The 17,061-nt window shown below is 48.7% G+C and overlaps 1 protein-coding gene across 1 annotated transcript in view; it reads right to left on the bottom strand.

Moving 5' to 3' along the window:
• LOC138569235 (BOS complex subunit NOMO1-like) overlaps window positions 1-4,520 on the bottom strand; it is a 1,101,991-nt gene extending 1,097,471 nt beyond the window's left edge. The window contains exon 1 of the mRNA XM_069647049.1: window positions 4,251-4,520. Coding sequence (XP_069503150.1) covers window positions 4,251-4,502 — 252 coding nt within the window. The 5' untranslated portion in view covers window positions 4,503-4,520. The remainder of the gene's footprint in view (window positions 1-4,250) is intronic.
• Window positions 4,521-17,061: the final 12,541 nt, after the last annotated feature.

Raw genomic sequence — 17,061 nt, 5'->3', positions numbered from 1 at the left:
AGGTCATACTACATCATATAGCACTTACGTCATCACAGGATATGGATCTTCCTTTACATACACTGACAACAAGACATTTGCACCTCCTTTCTTCACAAACAAAACAGTGGAGCCACCTCACTGCAGACAGCACTCATCCATTCCAGAAACAATACGGAAACATGCAAGGTGAGTGACCCTCCAAGTTGGGGCAAACCTTTGTAGGTTTATGCAAATTCACCTCTGGGCCCTTGGTCCTCCAACACATAGGGTATGTATACTTAAACGAATGAAGCGCAGGCTGAGCCCTATCCCAACATGTAGAACCCTCAGAAGGGACATGGGAAACAGCACAAGCCTTCCGTTAAAATGAAAAGAACGTTAAAGCATGAAATTAATTCTGCCAAAAATGCATATGCTATGTGCCTGCGCCTCCCTCCACACCTAAACATTAAACACTCCCACTGGAGAGAGGGGTGGGGGCTGTGGGAAGGCCGCCAGATGGTAAAGGGCAGGGGGCCTAGTTGCCAACATTCCATACTGTAGGTGCTTGTCCAGTCCTGTTTTTTTTCTTTGTATTCTGGGACTTGTAGGTCGAGTTTGTAACAGGGAAAGTGGATCCGTGTTGGCAACAACACTGAAAGCTACCAATAAGCCTATCTAGACACAAGCTATCGCGAAATGCGCAAATTAATTCCGAACAATGGGCTCGTAAGAATAAATACTCCACTCTAGACACTCATCTCTCCTATCGCTATGCTTTACTCTCTACTCTACACCAACACACAATAGAGCGCAGCTTCACACATCAAACAACTTCAGCATAGCTGCTCCAGGACCGATAGACTTCCAAGCATCCATCATGCACCTTATCTCAGACAATTTAAAAACATCCTCCAAAGTCATCCTAGCAGGTGACCTTAACCTAGGGCTTCACAACCCCAAGGACACCCCAGCCAAAAGCCTTGCCAAAGCTCTAGAAACTGTAGGATTTTCTCACTCTATCAACAACCCCAAGCATAACAAGGGCCGCACCATCGACTGGCTAGCCAACCACAACTGTGCCCCTGATGTCACAGCTAACCTCCCCCTCCCCTGGACTGACCACCACCTCATCCTCTTCACACTCTCCACGCCCAAGACCCCTACACCTCTCCCCTCTGCATCCGCCAGGAGTGCACGACTCCTCACCAGAGAAAGGTTAGCACCTTTTCTCAAATTCCCAGCCCTTGAGGCACCATTCTCCAATTACCCGGAAGCAGGATCGAGAGAGAGATCTCTCTCTCTCCCTCTCATACAAGTCTGCAAAGCCAAACACTCAAACAACTGGTTCACTCCAGAACTCTCAGATTTACGAACCAAAAAGCACACTGCACTATCCAAATGGCAACCCAGCCAACTTACACCAGACAAATTGGAGTTCAACAAACTCTCTAATAAATATAAAAAAGCAATTATCCTTGCCAAAGCCATCTCCTTCAGCAACAGAATGAATAATGCTAAGTCCAACTCCAAAGAAATCATCTCAATTTTCAGGAAGTTAGAAACACCTGCCTGCCTCCCCTCCTCCCACTATACTAAAGAATGAAGCTTGGTGCGCAAATATACAAGCAGCTATGTTCCGCAAACTTGACACCCTGCAGAACAAAATCAGAGCCAACCAACTCAACCCGCTCCCAGATAAGACATCTCAACCACCCAAAGCTAAAAAAAACTCCCGTTACCACCCTCTTCTCATTCAGAGACGTCAAAGGAAAAGGAAATCAAGGATATCTTGAAGAACATAAAACCTTCAACCTGCAAAGGCGACATCTGCCCTACACCCCTCTTCCAAGAGTGCACCGACCTACTCGCACTGTTCATCAATGCCTCTTTTGCTTCAGGATCTGTTCCTCTTAGCCTAAAAGAAGCATGGGTCTGTCCCCTTCTAAAAATTAAAACCTCACTTGAACCCTCCAATCCCAACAACTATAGACCCATTATCACCGTAACCTTCTTGCTCAAGATTCTGGACAAAGCAGCTTACCTGCAAGTCCAAGAATTCTTAGAATCTAACAACATCCTTGGCACTGGGCAATCCGGCTTCCGTCCTAGACACGGCACCGAGACAGCCCTCTTGGACCTAAAAAAATAAATAGACGATATCGGGGATTCTGGTAAACCTGCCCTCCTCCCCTTAGGCAGCATTTCACCTTGTGGACCACAATTGTTTAGGTCAACATCTCTCCTCATCTGCCTTCTTCTCCCCACACGCAATCACCTGGATTGCGTCCTTCTTCGAAGGTAGATCGATGCGGGTCTTCTCAGACCTCACAGCTGCAAACCCTGACACCATCCTCGTCGGGGTAACGCAAAGCTCTTGCCTGTCACCCACTTTATACAACATATTTACTATCTCCCTCTTCAATCTACTTGACTCGCTCTGCATCATGCACACCTATTATGCCGATGATACTCAAGACCTCATCTCTCTATAAGGCAACTATGAGTAAGACTCCAACACCCTCAATGCCATTTACGCCACCATCCACACCTGGATGGCTGAGAACTGGCTGTGTCTGAATGGGGACAAGACAGAACTTCTTCTGTTAACCCCTATGGACGCACGCATCATCCTTGATGCCAAATACCAAGCCTTCCCTGTTGACAACATCACCATCCCTGTATCACAGTCAGTCAAAACTCTAGGAGTCTACTTTGACAATAACCTCACTAGGTCCAGACAACTAAGCGCTATAGCTACCTCCTCAGGCTACTACTCCAAAATCAATGCTACCAGACTTCCAGCACCAACTTCCTTTCAATTGCACGAGCCATCATAGGTTCTAGGCTAGACTACTGTAATGCACTCTTTACAGGAACCTCCTCAAAAAACTTGGAAAAACTACAGACCATCCAGAATAACACCCTACCCGCAGCACTTGGCCTCACCAAAGGGGAACACATTTCTGTAGCCAGACAAAACGCTCACTGGCTGCCTGTATAGCAGTGCATCTTGTTTAAGACACTGGCCATCACGCATAGATGCATCCACCACGCTGCACCTACCTACCTCTCTGACAGAGTCCTCATGCCTCCAGCGGCAAGACCCATCAGAACCCCTTACACCAACCTACTGCCGGTCCCGAGGATCAAACGAGCGAGAGGCGGTGGCACAAGCTTCCCCTTCATTGCATCCAAACAATGGAACTCACTGCCTCAGTCCATCAGAAATGAACCCTCTCACCTTGCCTTCCGCAAGGATGTAAAAACCAGGCTATTTATCTAAAAAGACTTCTGTATGTTGTATATCGTCCACTGCTCCAATCTAACCTGCTGCCTAACAATGTATCTTGTATTATCTCATGTATGCGGGCCAATGCAACCAACCGCCCTCCTTACTTCTGCAACTAAGACATATTCTTATAACAGCACCTTGTTGCCCCCGGGCTGTGTAAGAGCTTCTATAAATGCAAATAAATACGAACAGTACTCCACAAACACCTAAACACCTGCTAGAATGCAGCTATAATCCACGAAAATCAGCCTAGTTGCACACATAAGCGTCCTACACAGGCCTAACGCCGCCAGAATCCAGTCTCGGAGACCAACCTCCAAACTGCACACATACAACTAAACTCAATATTACCACACCTAATGTTAGGATGCAGCAATCGCATTAGCTGCTCACATATTTGAGTACACCCAAGCACCCTATGATACACTACTCACTCAACTGACCTGGACTACGGTCCCCGAGGGCGTTCAGCCCACAGCGATTTGAGATCATACCAATGATATATAGAGCACTATATAAATGCCAAATAACATAACTATAGGAGTGGGGGTAAAAGGGGGAGGGGGGTCACAGGGGTAAGGGTGGGGCCGAGTGTGAGGCAGGCTGCCGGATGTGGGGTGGGCGAGACTGTAGGACTGGCTGCCAGGTTTGGACCAGGGACTGTGGTGTTCGGCTGTGGGGGGTCGGGGGGGGGGTGCGTTGGCCTCTTGCCACATGGGGTTAGGCTGCCATGTCAGAGGGCTGCGAGGGGTAGGAATGTGGGGCTGCCTTTTTCAGGAGGCTTATAGGACTTACCCTGGAGGCTTATTGTGGGGGGTTTAGAGCCTAGCGTAATAAATCGCTGCACTCTATAAAGCTTTATGAATGAGCTTTAATCAAGGGCCCCGGCGCACAACACCGCCGGGGGAATACTGATTAAATATTCGAACTCATACACCTACATAACACCTAGGCAGATGATACTATCATTAGAATGCGAAGCAAAGTCACCAACCTCTATTAGAGAGTAACTGATCTCCACGTCAGACTTCACAAACCCTCCGCAACCCACCACGATATCATCTGCACACCGGGCCCGTTGCCAATAGCAGCAACAGGCAGAGACCACGAAAAACAACAGCGCCCGGCACTTCATCTCTACAAATCTTCCTTCTACCGAACCACTTGCACTGCAGCCCAGCGTTGCCCTCGTGCCCTCGTGCCCCGGTGCCGGCTCCTTCCTGATGTTGACACAGGCCGCTGTCATTCAACCCGATGACCATGGACACAAGAAAAGGACTACTGGTGTTAAGCCAAAGAGGTGCTGTGCTTCACGCTTCTAAACATGACTGCCATGTTGGAAGGGCACAAATCTCGCTTATTACAGTAACGAAAGTACCAGAAAAGGGAAATATCGATTATCTTCAAGCATTGTATATGTTAAATATTATATGGCAATGAAGCAGTTTGAATATATTTTTTTAATTAGTACATTTTACATCTTTAAAGAAAATATTGACACTATCTACACTCTATATTACTTTATTTGAATTTACCTAAACGGTTTATCAACAGCGCTTAGTTAGTTTCTACGTAATAACTCTTTAAATACATTTTACATGGCCACTCCATGTTGGTGTCTGCTTGTCCGATTGCCCCTATCTGTTTCTTCATTCTGACAAAAATAGACAACTACAGACCGAAGGCGTCCTGAAATAAATCACTAGACTGCTGTCTAGTCAAAGGTCACGGCGGCGGCCATATAGGACATCGTTTTAACTACAAATTTGTAATGAGTCACAGGAAAGCTTTCTGAACTCAAGCAGCAAGCCATATCCATTTCGCTCGTCCAAAATTATGTTTTTTTTATACTTGTCCATCTTTATGTTTTCTTTGATACTTTTGTCGTATCTGTCTTTCTTTCCCTGTTTCCCACCCCTCTCTTACTTTTCCTCCCCGTGGATTATGAGTCCAATTTGTTTTCCACCACAAAGCCTTGGTTTTGCTCAGATTACTAATCTTCATTACTCCTATTCCTTCTCTTCCTCGTCCCAGCACTTATCAATGAGGTGTTCCAGCTCTTTACAGGAAGCCTCTTTCTACTTCTAAATCCTTCAGGCACCGCCCCCTCCACCTCCTGCCTCCAGGCATAAAAGCCTGCCTTTCCCAAGACCCAACACTATGTAACACTGCTCAATATGCCATACATGCATACATGCCAACATTCAGATGCATCGGGGAGGGAGATTTCCACAGGGAAATCGGGAGATGCATATTTCCCCATAGGAATGCATTGGGGCTACAGTTATTTTAGGCGGGAGACCGTGAAAAATAGCAATATTTTTCACCTAAAAATCAGGAGTCTCCCGCCTGAATCGGGAGGGTTGGCATGTATGTACATGCCAACATTCCAACGCACCTTGGAGGGAGTTTTGAGAGAGAAAAACAGGAGACTTAATTTTCCCCATAGGAATATATTGGTACTGGAATTATCTTAGGCGGGAGAACGTAAAAAAAGCAACATTTCTCAATGAAAAGTCAGGAGTCTCCCGCCTAAATCGCATAGCTCTCAACCATTTCTGTTGCAAAGGCGGGTGAAATCACCAGATTTTGTTTTTGGCGGGTGAGACGCCCATTGCAATGAACGGGCGTGCAGGAGGCTTGGCGGGTGAGTCAGCCTTTTACAAGGCGGGTGACACCCGCCAAAAGCGTGTGAGTTGAGAGCTATGAAATCGGGAGGGTTGGCATGTATGATATGCACATTCAATACAGGGAAGGGAGAGGCGGGAAACTTGCACTGGGACGAGGAAGAGAAGGACTACGAGTAATGAAAATTACCGGTAAGTAATCTCAGCATTACTGTCAGGAATCAGGGGTGGAAGTTATGGAACCGCTGGCGGCACTAGCTGGGAGTTATCTCGCTCTAGTCCTCATCCAATATGGCGGCGGACTCTATAAGTTCTGACTCCGCCCCCTTGTGCAGTGCGTTGTATCTGTGTTTACTTCTCGCACGCTAACGCTCCGTTACCCTCTAGCTTTTACCTTCCATTGGGCTTTCTTAGCCGCCTTACCTTTCTACGTTATCCTAATCTTGTATATCCTTTGTTTCTAGCTGCATTTCCTTCTTTCCTATTCAACCGCGCTACAACCCTACCATCGAGTCTTTGGGTACACGGTGTGTACTCTGCGGTTTCACCGCTTCGGTGCCTTGCTGTCTTGCTTACCTGGGTACGAGGTTCCTCCTACTTTCCTGCTCGGCTTCTTGCCGTTCCTTCCCTGCTGCCTGCAGCCTTCTCTGTGCGCGGCACTGTTTTGCACCGTTTGCTACTTACATTTGCCTTGATACTTCCAACTTTTGTTCGGCTCCGCTCGGAAGACGGTACACTCTTCCTATATCTGATTTAGTTACTACTCGGCGTAATCTTGCCATCTATTCCCTTCACGGGGTATACTTTTCGGGTTTCCTGTTTATACCATTTATTCACCTTTTCTTTCCTCTTTTTCGTCTGTATCCAGCTACTTACTTACGTATTTTTTGTTGCTATTGAAAGGTTCTACCTGCAAGCCTTATTCCGAGCTCTGTCTGGTAACTGGTCGCTGACATCTGTTATTTTGAGTCAGCCCTCGCTATCCACCTGCGGAGTCTGCCCACAGCGGTTTCCGCTAGGAGAGGTTATTTCTTTCAACGGCCTGAGTGGTCAAAGACTGTCCACCTCATCTCCTACCATCAAGACCTACAGGGTTTTTTCTGCTTTGGCTTTTCCCCTGTAAGTGAGGCTGGCCCCACTGGAGGCACCCGAGACAGGTTCCCACTACTGTCACGGTGGCCTCTGGAGGGGATAGACCTTATCTCCGCAAAAAGAAGGTCCGGATTAATAAGGACAAGTCGTCTAACAAGAAGAAGAAGAAGCTTCCAAAGAAGAAGAATCCTCTCAAGGATCTATCCTCTGAAGAATCAGGTGAGGAGATAGGGGAGGTGGAACCGGAGCCTGACAGAATACAACGCCAAACTTTACCCATGGCGTCCTTGGAGCAGTACCAAGAGCTGGTCGCAGCCATACAGAATCTCACTACGGAAGTCCAGTCTTTGAGAACAGAGAATATCGCCCTTCGCCAACAGGTCGTACTGCACCGAGATGATCATGGGGATTTACCTACTATGCCACTCTCTTTTGGCAAATACGATGGCCATCCGGGAGGACTTAAGGAATTTTTGGACGCCTGTAAGGTATACTTTACTTTCAGACCTCATGCCTATGGAACTGATCGATCCAGAGTCGGATTCCTCATAGCCAATCTTCACGGAAACGCCTTGTCTTGGGCTACACCGTTAGTCTCTAACGAAGATCCTGCATTGAATAACTTTGACCAATTTATAGCTGCCTTTAAGGACAGGTTTGACAGACCTGAAGTTTTGTACTCTTCTTTGGAAGCTATCCTGGACGTCCGTCAGGGAAACACAGACGTCCAAACATACATTTCCAGATTCCTGAGACTTGCAGCCAAGGCGGATTGGCCGGACTCAGCACAGCAAATGATCTTTCGACGAGGTCTTCAGGACGAAATTAAAGACGAGCTAGCTCGAGTAGCTCGTCCTTCTTCTTTTCGAGACTTGATGACCTTAGTTCTCCAGATAGAATTCCGATTACATGAACGTCGTCAGGAAAGAAGACGGTTTCGCGGAAACCAGCAGGTGACTGGTTTACCCACCCAAACTCCGGTTCAGAGAACACCTCCCTTAACAGAGGAACCCATGCAGATTGGGGCTACTCGTGGTCCTCTTATTCCGGAAGAGAGAAGACGCCGTAAGGAGGCAGGTTTATGCATGTATTGCGGATCTTCGAAACATTTATTACGGAATTGTCCAGAAGTTCCTCCCAGGCGGAAGGAAAACTACAACCCCCGAACTATGGCAAGGGAAGTTTCGGGGGATTTGCCAAACACCCTTGCTACCATGCTGGAACAATAGAGGACTCCGAAGCGAATAGTCTGATGGTGTTCAAGGTCTCTTTATGGATATCCGATACCAAACAAGTCGAAGTGTTGGCGATGTTGGACTGCGGTGCCGCCGGAAACTTTATGGACCTACACTGGGCTAAGGAGAACCTTGTTCCCACAAAACCGAAGTCAAGGGCCATTCCCGTAGAAGGTGTAGATGGGACACCCTTGTCCTCAGGACCCATTGTAAGTGAGACAATTCCCCTGCGAATGGCACTGGACCACCACCAAGAGGTTCTGGTTTTTGACCAGATCCGAGCGGCTCATTTTCCGTTGGTATTAGGCATTCCCTGGTTAAGGAAGCATAATCCTCATATAGATTGGACAGCAAATAGGGTCAGCTTTGACTCCCAGTTCTGCAAGACAAATTGTATGGACCCTTTTGCCATCAAGGAAGTAGCCAAAGAAGAGACTAGGGTCATCGGGCCTTTAATCGTGTCAACGGTCCCAACTCAGTATCAGGAATATTCTGAGGTATTCCTAGATACCATTCCTAAAAGCCTACCTCCACACAGGGCCGAAGATTGTTGTATTGACCTGTTACCTGACTCTACAGTGCCCTTTGGTCGAATGTACCCCTTGTCTCTTCCCGAACGAGGAGCTCTCAGAATCTATCTCGATCCCCATCTCCAAAACGGATTAATCCAAGAATCAAGATCATCTTGTGGGGCCTCTTTATTCTTTATACCAAAGAAGGACACTACTGAGCTACGTCCATGCATAGACTACAGAGGCCTCAACAAGATAACCATCCGAGACAGATACCCTATGCCCCTTATAAGTGACATTCTGGAGGCTGTGCAGGGTGCAAGGTATTTCACCAAACTCGATTTAAGGGGTGCCTATCACCTCCTGAGAATAAGACACGGAGATGAATGGAAGACGGCATTCAGGACCCCTTTTGGGTTGTATGAATACAAGGTAATGCCGTTTGGCCTTGTGAACGCTCCAGCAGTTTTTCAAAGATATATGGACAAGGTGTTTGCAGACAAGTTATTCTTGTCAGTAGTAGTCTATCTAGACGACATCCTGATTTATTCTGAAGAATTAGCCAATCATCGTCAGCAAGTCAAGGAGGTTTTGCACCGACTACAGTTCCATCAACTGTTGGTCAAACCAGAAAAATGCCAATTCGAAGTAACCTCAGTGTCTTATCTAGGATTCATCCTATCACAAGAAGGCATCAAGATGGATCCCAATAAAGTCAAGGCAATCATGGAATGGAGGGAACCAACTAACATTAAAGAACTACAGAGCTTCCTCGGATTAGCCAACTTTTACAGGAGGTTTATTCCCAACTTTTCTAGAATGGTACTCCCACTAACTTCATTGCTTAAGAAGGGAGTTAAGTTCGCCTTCGACAAGGAACCCCGAGAGGCTTTCCTTTTTCTCAAAAAGAAGTTCTCCACCGCACCCATTTTAGCTCAACCAGATCAGTCAAAACAGTTCATCCTAGAACCTGACGCTTCAGTAGGAGCGGTAGGAGCAATTTTATTACAAGGTTCGGACGATGGCTATGAACATCCCATAGCCTATTTTTCCAAGACACTGACCAGTAGTGAGAGGAACTACTCTGTCTTGGAAAGAGAGTTATTGGCCATCAAATTGGCTTGCCAAGAATGGCGTCATCTCCTACAAGGTGCCACTCACTGCTTTATCATCCGCACGGATCATCGCAATCTTAGGGTCCTACAGCAGATGGAATGCTCCAACGCAAGACATGCCCGATGGGCCTTCTTCTTTTTGCAATATGATTTTGTAATTACTTACATTCCTGGGACAGAAAACAAGAGAGCAGATGCATTATCACGAAGTCTCGGAGAAGGATCGGAGCACTGTCAAGGACAAGACTTGATGTTACCTGGAATCAAGATTCTGGCTTCCACCACCTCCTTTCTGGAAGAATTAATACCTAATTATCAAACCTGCACTGAGCTTCCTTCAACTGTAGTTCAAGGAGACGATGGGTTGTTCTATCATGAGAAGGCATTATTCATCCCTACCAAGAAGCTTCAAAGCAAGTTCTTTCCTGGTGCCATGACACCCCTTTGACTGGCCATCCAGGAATCAGGAAGACTTGTGAACTACTGAAAAGGAACTTTTGGTGGCCAAGGCTTAGAGAAGATGTATACCAATATGTGTCGACTTGTGCGGTTTGTGCCTCCAGTAAATACCAGACGGGCAAACCATTCGGATTGTTGCAACAACCTTCTCTTCCGGAACGCCCTTGGGAACACATATCCATGGACTTTATTGTGGATCTCCCCCAGTCCTATGATATGACTGTAATCATGGTGACAGTGGATTCCTACAGTAAGTTGGCACACTTCACTGCATTCAAACAAGTTCCAACAGCCCCTGATACGGCAGTGGCCTTCCTTAGAGACATTGTCCGTTTACATGGATTGCCCAGGACTATAGTATCGGATCGAGGATCTCAGTTCACCTCCCGACTCTGGGCTACCCTCTGCCGTATTTTGAGCATACAAAGAGCTCTTTCCTCTGGTTACCATCCAGAAAGCAATGGCCAGACGGAAAGACTCAACGCCAGCCTAGAGCAATATTTAAGATGTTTCTGTAGTCATCAACAGAAGGAATGGTTTCAATTCCTCTCGCAAGCAGAGTTTGCCTATAACAACACTTTGCAAACTTCGATTCAGATGAGTCCTTTTCTTTGTACTTATGGATTCCACCCACACCATCTACCCCCTGTGATTCCACCAACTACCAAGATCCCCGCTTTGGATGGTACATTTAAAGACCTGCATGAGGTACATGATCTAGCCAAGATCCGTCTTACACAAAAGAGATGGGCAGACAAAGGCAGACGGTCTAACCCAGGATGGAAGACGGGACAATTAGTCTGGTTGTCCACCAGATTTCTCCCAAAATGGGTCCATACCGGGAAGTTTTCCCCACGTTTTATTGGACCCTTCGCCATCATTCAACAGATTAACCCGGTGGCTTACAAGATAAAACTCCCGATATCTCTCAAAAGGGTACATCCTGTTTTCCATGTCTCCTTACTCAAAGAGCATAAGGAGGACCCCTTTCAAAGACCAGCTCGTCGGAGACTTACTCCGGTGGAGGAGATTCCAGAGGAATACGAGGTGGCTCGGCTAATCGATTCCAGGTATCGCCAAGGCAGGTTACAATACCTGGTACATTGGAAAGGCTATCCGATAGCTGAGAGATCTTGGGAACCTAAGAGCCATCTCCATGCTCCCAGTCTGGTAAGAAGATTCCATCAATTACACCCGGGCAAACCTGGGGGATCCCCGAGAAAGAGGGGGTATACTGTCAGGAATCAGGGGTGGAAGTTATGGAACCGCTGGCGGCACTAGCTGGGAGTTATCTCGCTCTAGTCCTCATCCAATATGGCGGCGGACTCTATAAGTTCTGACTCCGCCCCCTTGTGCAGTGCGTTGTATCTGTGTTTACTTCTCGCACGCTAACGCTCCGTTACCCTCTAGCTTTTACCTTCCATTGGGCTTTCTTAGCCGCCTTACCTTTCTACGTTATCCTAATCTTGTATATCCTTTGTTTCTAGCTGCATTTCCTTCTTTCCTATTCAACCGCGCTACAACCCTACCATCGAGTCTTTGGATACACGGTGTGTACTCTGCGGTTTCACCGCTTCGGTGCCTTGCTGTCTTGCTTACCTGGGTACGAGGTTCCTCCTACTTTCCTGCTCGGCTTCTTGCCGTTCCTTCCCTGCTGCCTGCAGCCTTCTCTGTGCGCGGCACTGTTTTGCACCGTTTGCTACTTACATTTGCCTTGATACTTCCAACTTTTGTTCGGCTTCGCTCGAAAGACGGTACACTCTTCCTATATCTGATTTAGTTACTACTCGGCGTAATATTGCCATCTATTCCCTTCACGGGGTATACTTTTCGGGTTTCCTGTTTATACCATTTATTCACCTTTTCTTTCCTCTTTTTCGTCTGTATCCAGCTACTTACTTACGTATTTTTTGTTGCTATTGAAAGGTTCTACCTGCAAGCCTTATTCCGAGCTCTGTCTGGTAACTGGTCGCTGACATCTGTTATTTTGAGTCAGCCCTCGCTATCCACCTGCGGAGTCTGCCCACAGCGGTTTCCGCTAGGAGAGGTTATTTCTTTCAACGGCCTGAGTGGTCAAGGACTGTCCACCTCATCTCCTACCATCAAGACCTACAGGGTTTTTTCTGCTTTGGCTTTTTCCCTGTAAGTGAGGCTGGCCCCACTGGAGGCACCCGAGACAGGTTCCCACTACTGTCACGGTGGCCTCTGGAGGGGATAGACCTTATCTCAGCGAAAAGAAGGTCCGGATTAATAAGGACAAGTCGTCTAACAACAAGAAGAAGAAGCTTCCAAAGAAGAAGAATCCTCTCAAGGATCTATCCTCTGAAGAATCAGGTGAGGAGATAGGGGAGGTGGAACCGGAGCCTGACAATTACCTCCACATCCACTCTTCCTTCGTCCCAGCACTTATCAATGAGGCGTGCCAACTCCACAGATAATGGGCCCAGTGCAAAGAAAAAGACCAGAAGGCAAATGGAAATGCAACCCGACCAACACCAATATATTGAAATACACTTATCCAGACAGCAGCAACAAGGTATTTCACAAGAGCTCCACACTCAAAACACCAGCCCCAAAGGCTCCTGCCGATGAAGATTCAAATGATAGTGTTGAATGAAAGTGTTTGGATTAGACCAGGTGGCGGCACGGCAAATGTCCTCGATAGGAACACCACAGGCTTCAGCCCAGGACGCAGCAATCACCCGTGTGTACTTGCCCTGCACTCCAGACGGAAGGGGAGACCCCACAGAGGAGCAAGCCAAAGAGATAGCATCCCGGAGCCAACGGCTGATGGTGGGTACAGATGCCTTCCTCCTGGTAACCTCCCCCCGAAAGTTAACAAAGAGGCTAGGAGAGGAACAAAAGGCCCTAGTGTGATCCAAATAGAGCAGAACCACCCCCCACACCATCAGGCTGGTTTCCATACCAACAATGATCGTAGAGTGCGGACAAAGCAGGAACCCCCAGAAGAGATTGAGCAGGTGCAGTCACCACCAAAGCTGGTCCCTGAGAGAGAGAGAGAGAGAGAGAGAGAGAGAGAGAGAGAGAGAGCGACCCACAGGGATAGGAGCCTCAAAGTCCAGAGATGACTCCTTCCAGAACTTGTGGATGTGGAGCAACAGGAGACACAGGTGAAGACTCGCCTAGGGAACAAGGAAGACACATGCCGCCATGTAACACTGAGCCTGATAAAGTCCCTGGCTGGGGCCCGACTCCCAAGCCAGAAGATGCACCAGGCAGTCCTGCAGTCGCTGAGCCCTGACAAGGGGAAGAAGAACACGCCCTTCTGCAGTCCAAAACCTGGCCCCAAAGAACTGACGATCCTGCAAGGGCTGCAGATAAGACTTTGTCCAGTTTATGAGAAACCACATCGAGGTCAGGGTACAAATAGACTCCAAGTGTTGCAGCAGAAGATCTCACGACCGAGCCTTCAGGAGCCAGTCGTCGAGGTACGGGAACACCTGAATCCCCTGAAGGTGCAGAGCAGCAATGACTGGCCCCAAAATCTTGGTGAAGATCCAGGGAGCCGACGTCAGACCGAAGGACAAGGTCTTGAACTGGAAATGATCCTTGCCCACCGCAAACCTGAGAAACCTATGATAGGCAGACCAAATGGGAACACGTTGGTTGGCGTCCTGAAGATCCAGGGAAACCAGGAAATCAGAGTCCTTTACCAGAGGACTCACCCGCTGAAGAAACTCGATCTTGAATCGCTGAGTCAGTATGTGTCTGTTCAAGACCTTGAGGTCGATAATCAGGCAGAAGGACCGCATAGGTTTGAGCACCAGGAAGACAATGAAGAAAACCCACAGACCCCTATCAGATCGAGGCACACGCAGAAGACCCTCTTGCAGCCAAGATCCCTCAGTACCTGCCGCAGGTCCAACCTCTTGACGGGGCGGACTGAATCAGACCTGATGGAACAGGGGGGAGACTAATTCCAACTTGTACCCCCACCTCACCAGACGATTGACCCAGGTATTCCCCGAGAGCCGGGACCATTGCTTCCAAAAGAATGTCAGGAGGGCCCCAACAGGCCTGGCGTCAGGACTTCAGCTGGCAAGGGGGGGAAACCATACACAAGTGTCATTTCTGCCCATGCACAGGCTGAGCCCTACCCCTTGGGTGGGGCAGAGCTCGCTGGAGAAGGGCCGCCCCAGTAGAACTCCGGTGGGCAGGGGCAGACTTTCTAAGTAGTTGGCGAGCATGTTTGTCCGCCTTGAAGACCTTATGGACCTTGTGCTCCAGGGAATTCCCAAACAGCATCCGCCCCTCAAAGGGAATTTTCTTTGCAGTAGACTTCTGTCGGGCATCCATCTTCCAATCCCTGGTAAGAACGTGCCGACGTTCCCCTACGATGGAACCCATGGACATGGTGGCCGCCTTCACACCATCATATGCCAAGTCCGACAAAAACTCCACCTGAGCCTTGATGGCCTGTAGAAGGGGGGCATGATCCGAGCCCTCCCCAGCCACCTACAGGGTGGACTTCAGACCCCCAAGGGCGGCTTCCGCAGTGTAAGAGGCGTAAGTGGGAGCCCACAAGGCCAAATGGGCCCCTCCATAAGCCTTCCTCAAGGTGGCATCCACCTTATGATCCGTGGGGTCCCTAAGAGAATCATCCGAGGCCAAGTATGACCTCCCCACCAGAATGGGAATGATGTCATCAACCAGAACCACCTGCGGATGGGTCTCCCCCCCCCCGCACAAGGGATACAGATTGGCATTGAACCTGGGGACTGCTGACTTGTCCAGATCAATCCACTCCCTCAAAATCTCAGTCTTCATGTCAGAGAGAAGCGGGAGACCCTTCTTGAGAGTGCGCTTGAACTGGGGAGGAGGGGGCCGTAAACCCCCAGCCAGAGTCGACAGGGGCTCAGAGTCCGGAAACCCCATATAATCGGACACCTGAAGAACAACTTCCACTGTGGCTTCCTTGTCCAGGTACTTGCCCCTGAAGTCAGTCGACCTCGTGCAATCGCCAGGCTGCTGGAAGAGGCGTCTGAGTAGGAGGAAGAGGAAGGGGACACCCCCCTGCTATAATGAGCCTGGGTCCCCTCCTCCTGCAGGGCCTTTTTAAAAATGCGCAGGAGCCTGTCCTCTGGCACCCTACTCCCCTGCCTCCTCTTAGGAGGTGAGGGGAACAGGAAGACGAGGAAGAGGACGGCGAAGGAGAGAGAGGGTCTGCATGCCTAGACTTGGAAGTGCGCTTCCCCATGGTGACCAACACCAAGAAGCCGTGGTCTGGACAGAAACACCCAAATGCCTACTGTGCCCGAGATAAGCGAGGAAAAGACTGGTTGCCAAGCAACCACGAACCCAGCCCGTCAGGCCAGCTGCACACAATAAGCCCAGCGAGGAGGAAAAAGAGAGACAGCATCCACACACCCCCCCTCTCCTCCTGCTTACCTTCGCCCGGGGTGCAATCACCCCGGGCCATGTAGACCTGCAGGGCGAGCCGCTCTGTGATGCCCCCTAGACCCCACCCACGACTGAGGCAGGCTTTCTCTACTACCGCCCCGGGCGGTGGGGAGTCATAATGTCGAAAAAAAAATGTCGACAGACAAAAATGTCGACCAAATAATGTCGAAAAAAAAAATGTCGACTTTCTTTTTTTTTAATTATATATTTATTTTAGGGGTTCGGGAGTAAAAAAAAGGGAAAAATAAAAAAAAAAAAAAAAAGGGGGGCTGGGGGGGGAACCCCCCCATTTCTAAAAAAAAATGCATTGAAAAAAAAGTCGACATTTTTTTTTTCGACATTTTTTTTTCGACTTTTTGACTGTCGACATTTTTGTTGTCGACATTATGACTATAAACCGCCCCGGGCACCCTGCCCGACACTCAACGGAAGGCGGGCTGTTATGCCGGGAGGTGGAGGGGCGGTGCCGGGAGGATTTAGAAGTAGAAAGAGGGTTGCTGTAAAGAGGTGGGACACCTCATTGATAAGTGCTGGGACAAGGAAGAGTGGACGTGGAGGTAATGCCATTGTTCCATTCTTAAAGGGACTGCAGTTGAAAAGCCCACATTCCTTCCAAATAAACCTTGACAAAACCGATAGATTTGGCTGTTGTCAGTGGTGGAAGTGGAAAAAAGAACTAGTGGCAAGGAGGGCGTGGGATAGTGGAAGGTTTTGGAGGAGGGGGAGTTGGGGCGAGGGAGGTTGGGGCTTGACCTTTGATTCCCAATGCTAAATGCACATTGCATTTCTTTGTGACTAGACTAGACATTGCCTGGACAAATAAACTAATGGCACTAGATTTTCCCCCAACAGAAATATCAAAATGAAATATTCATTAAAAGAAATCTTTGATCCAACTGTATGCAAATTGAACAAGATACAAGGGCAATAATCATGCCTCCACCCCGGACACATGGAACCCAACGGCCCCACACGGGGGCTGCCTCCACCACCCGAGACGAAGGAGGACCGACAGAACGAAGGATGCCAGCCAGCAATCCTGAGCCGGCAGGTGTACAACCACAATACTCGAAGCAGACACCACCGTGGGGAGTGCCGAGCCCGTCCCAAGCAAGGGGCCTGGCCCAGGTGCGGACTACAGGACCGGAACACTAGTAAGCGGAGAGGCAGGAGGGGAGGCCAGGCGCCTGGCAGGCGGGTGCAGTAGCACCCAGCAACACCCCAAGGGCGTAGAAGCAGTAACCTCAAGCCTGGGCCACCGCAGGGGGCAAGATCGCTAAGGCGACCACCTGCGGCACGGACACTCACCCTGATGAAACCCAAACTCAAAGTCGCTGAACAGCG

Source organism: Ambystoma mexicanum, chromosome 2q (assembly GCF_040938575.1).
Source record: "Ambystoma mexicanum isolate Mex_15411 chromosome 2q, UKY_AmexF1_1, whole genome shotgun sequence".
Taxonomy (NCBI): Eukaryota; Metazoa; Chordata; class Amphibia; order Caudata; family Ambystomatidae; genus Ambystoma; species Ambystoma mexicanum.
The sequence above is the reverse complement of the archived record's forward strand: the minus strand, read 5'-3'. Positions and strand labels throughout refer to the sequence as shown.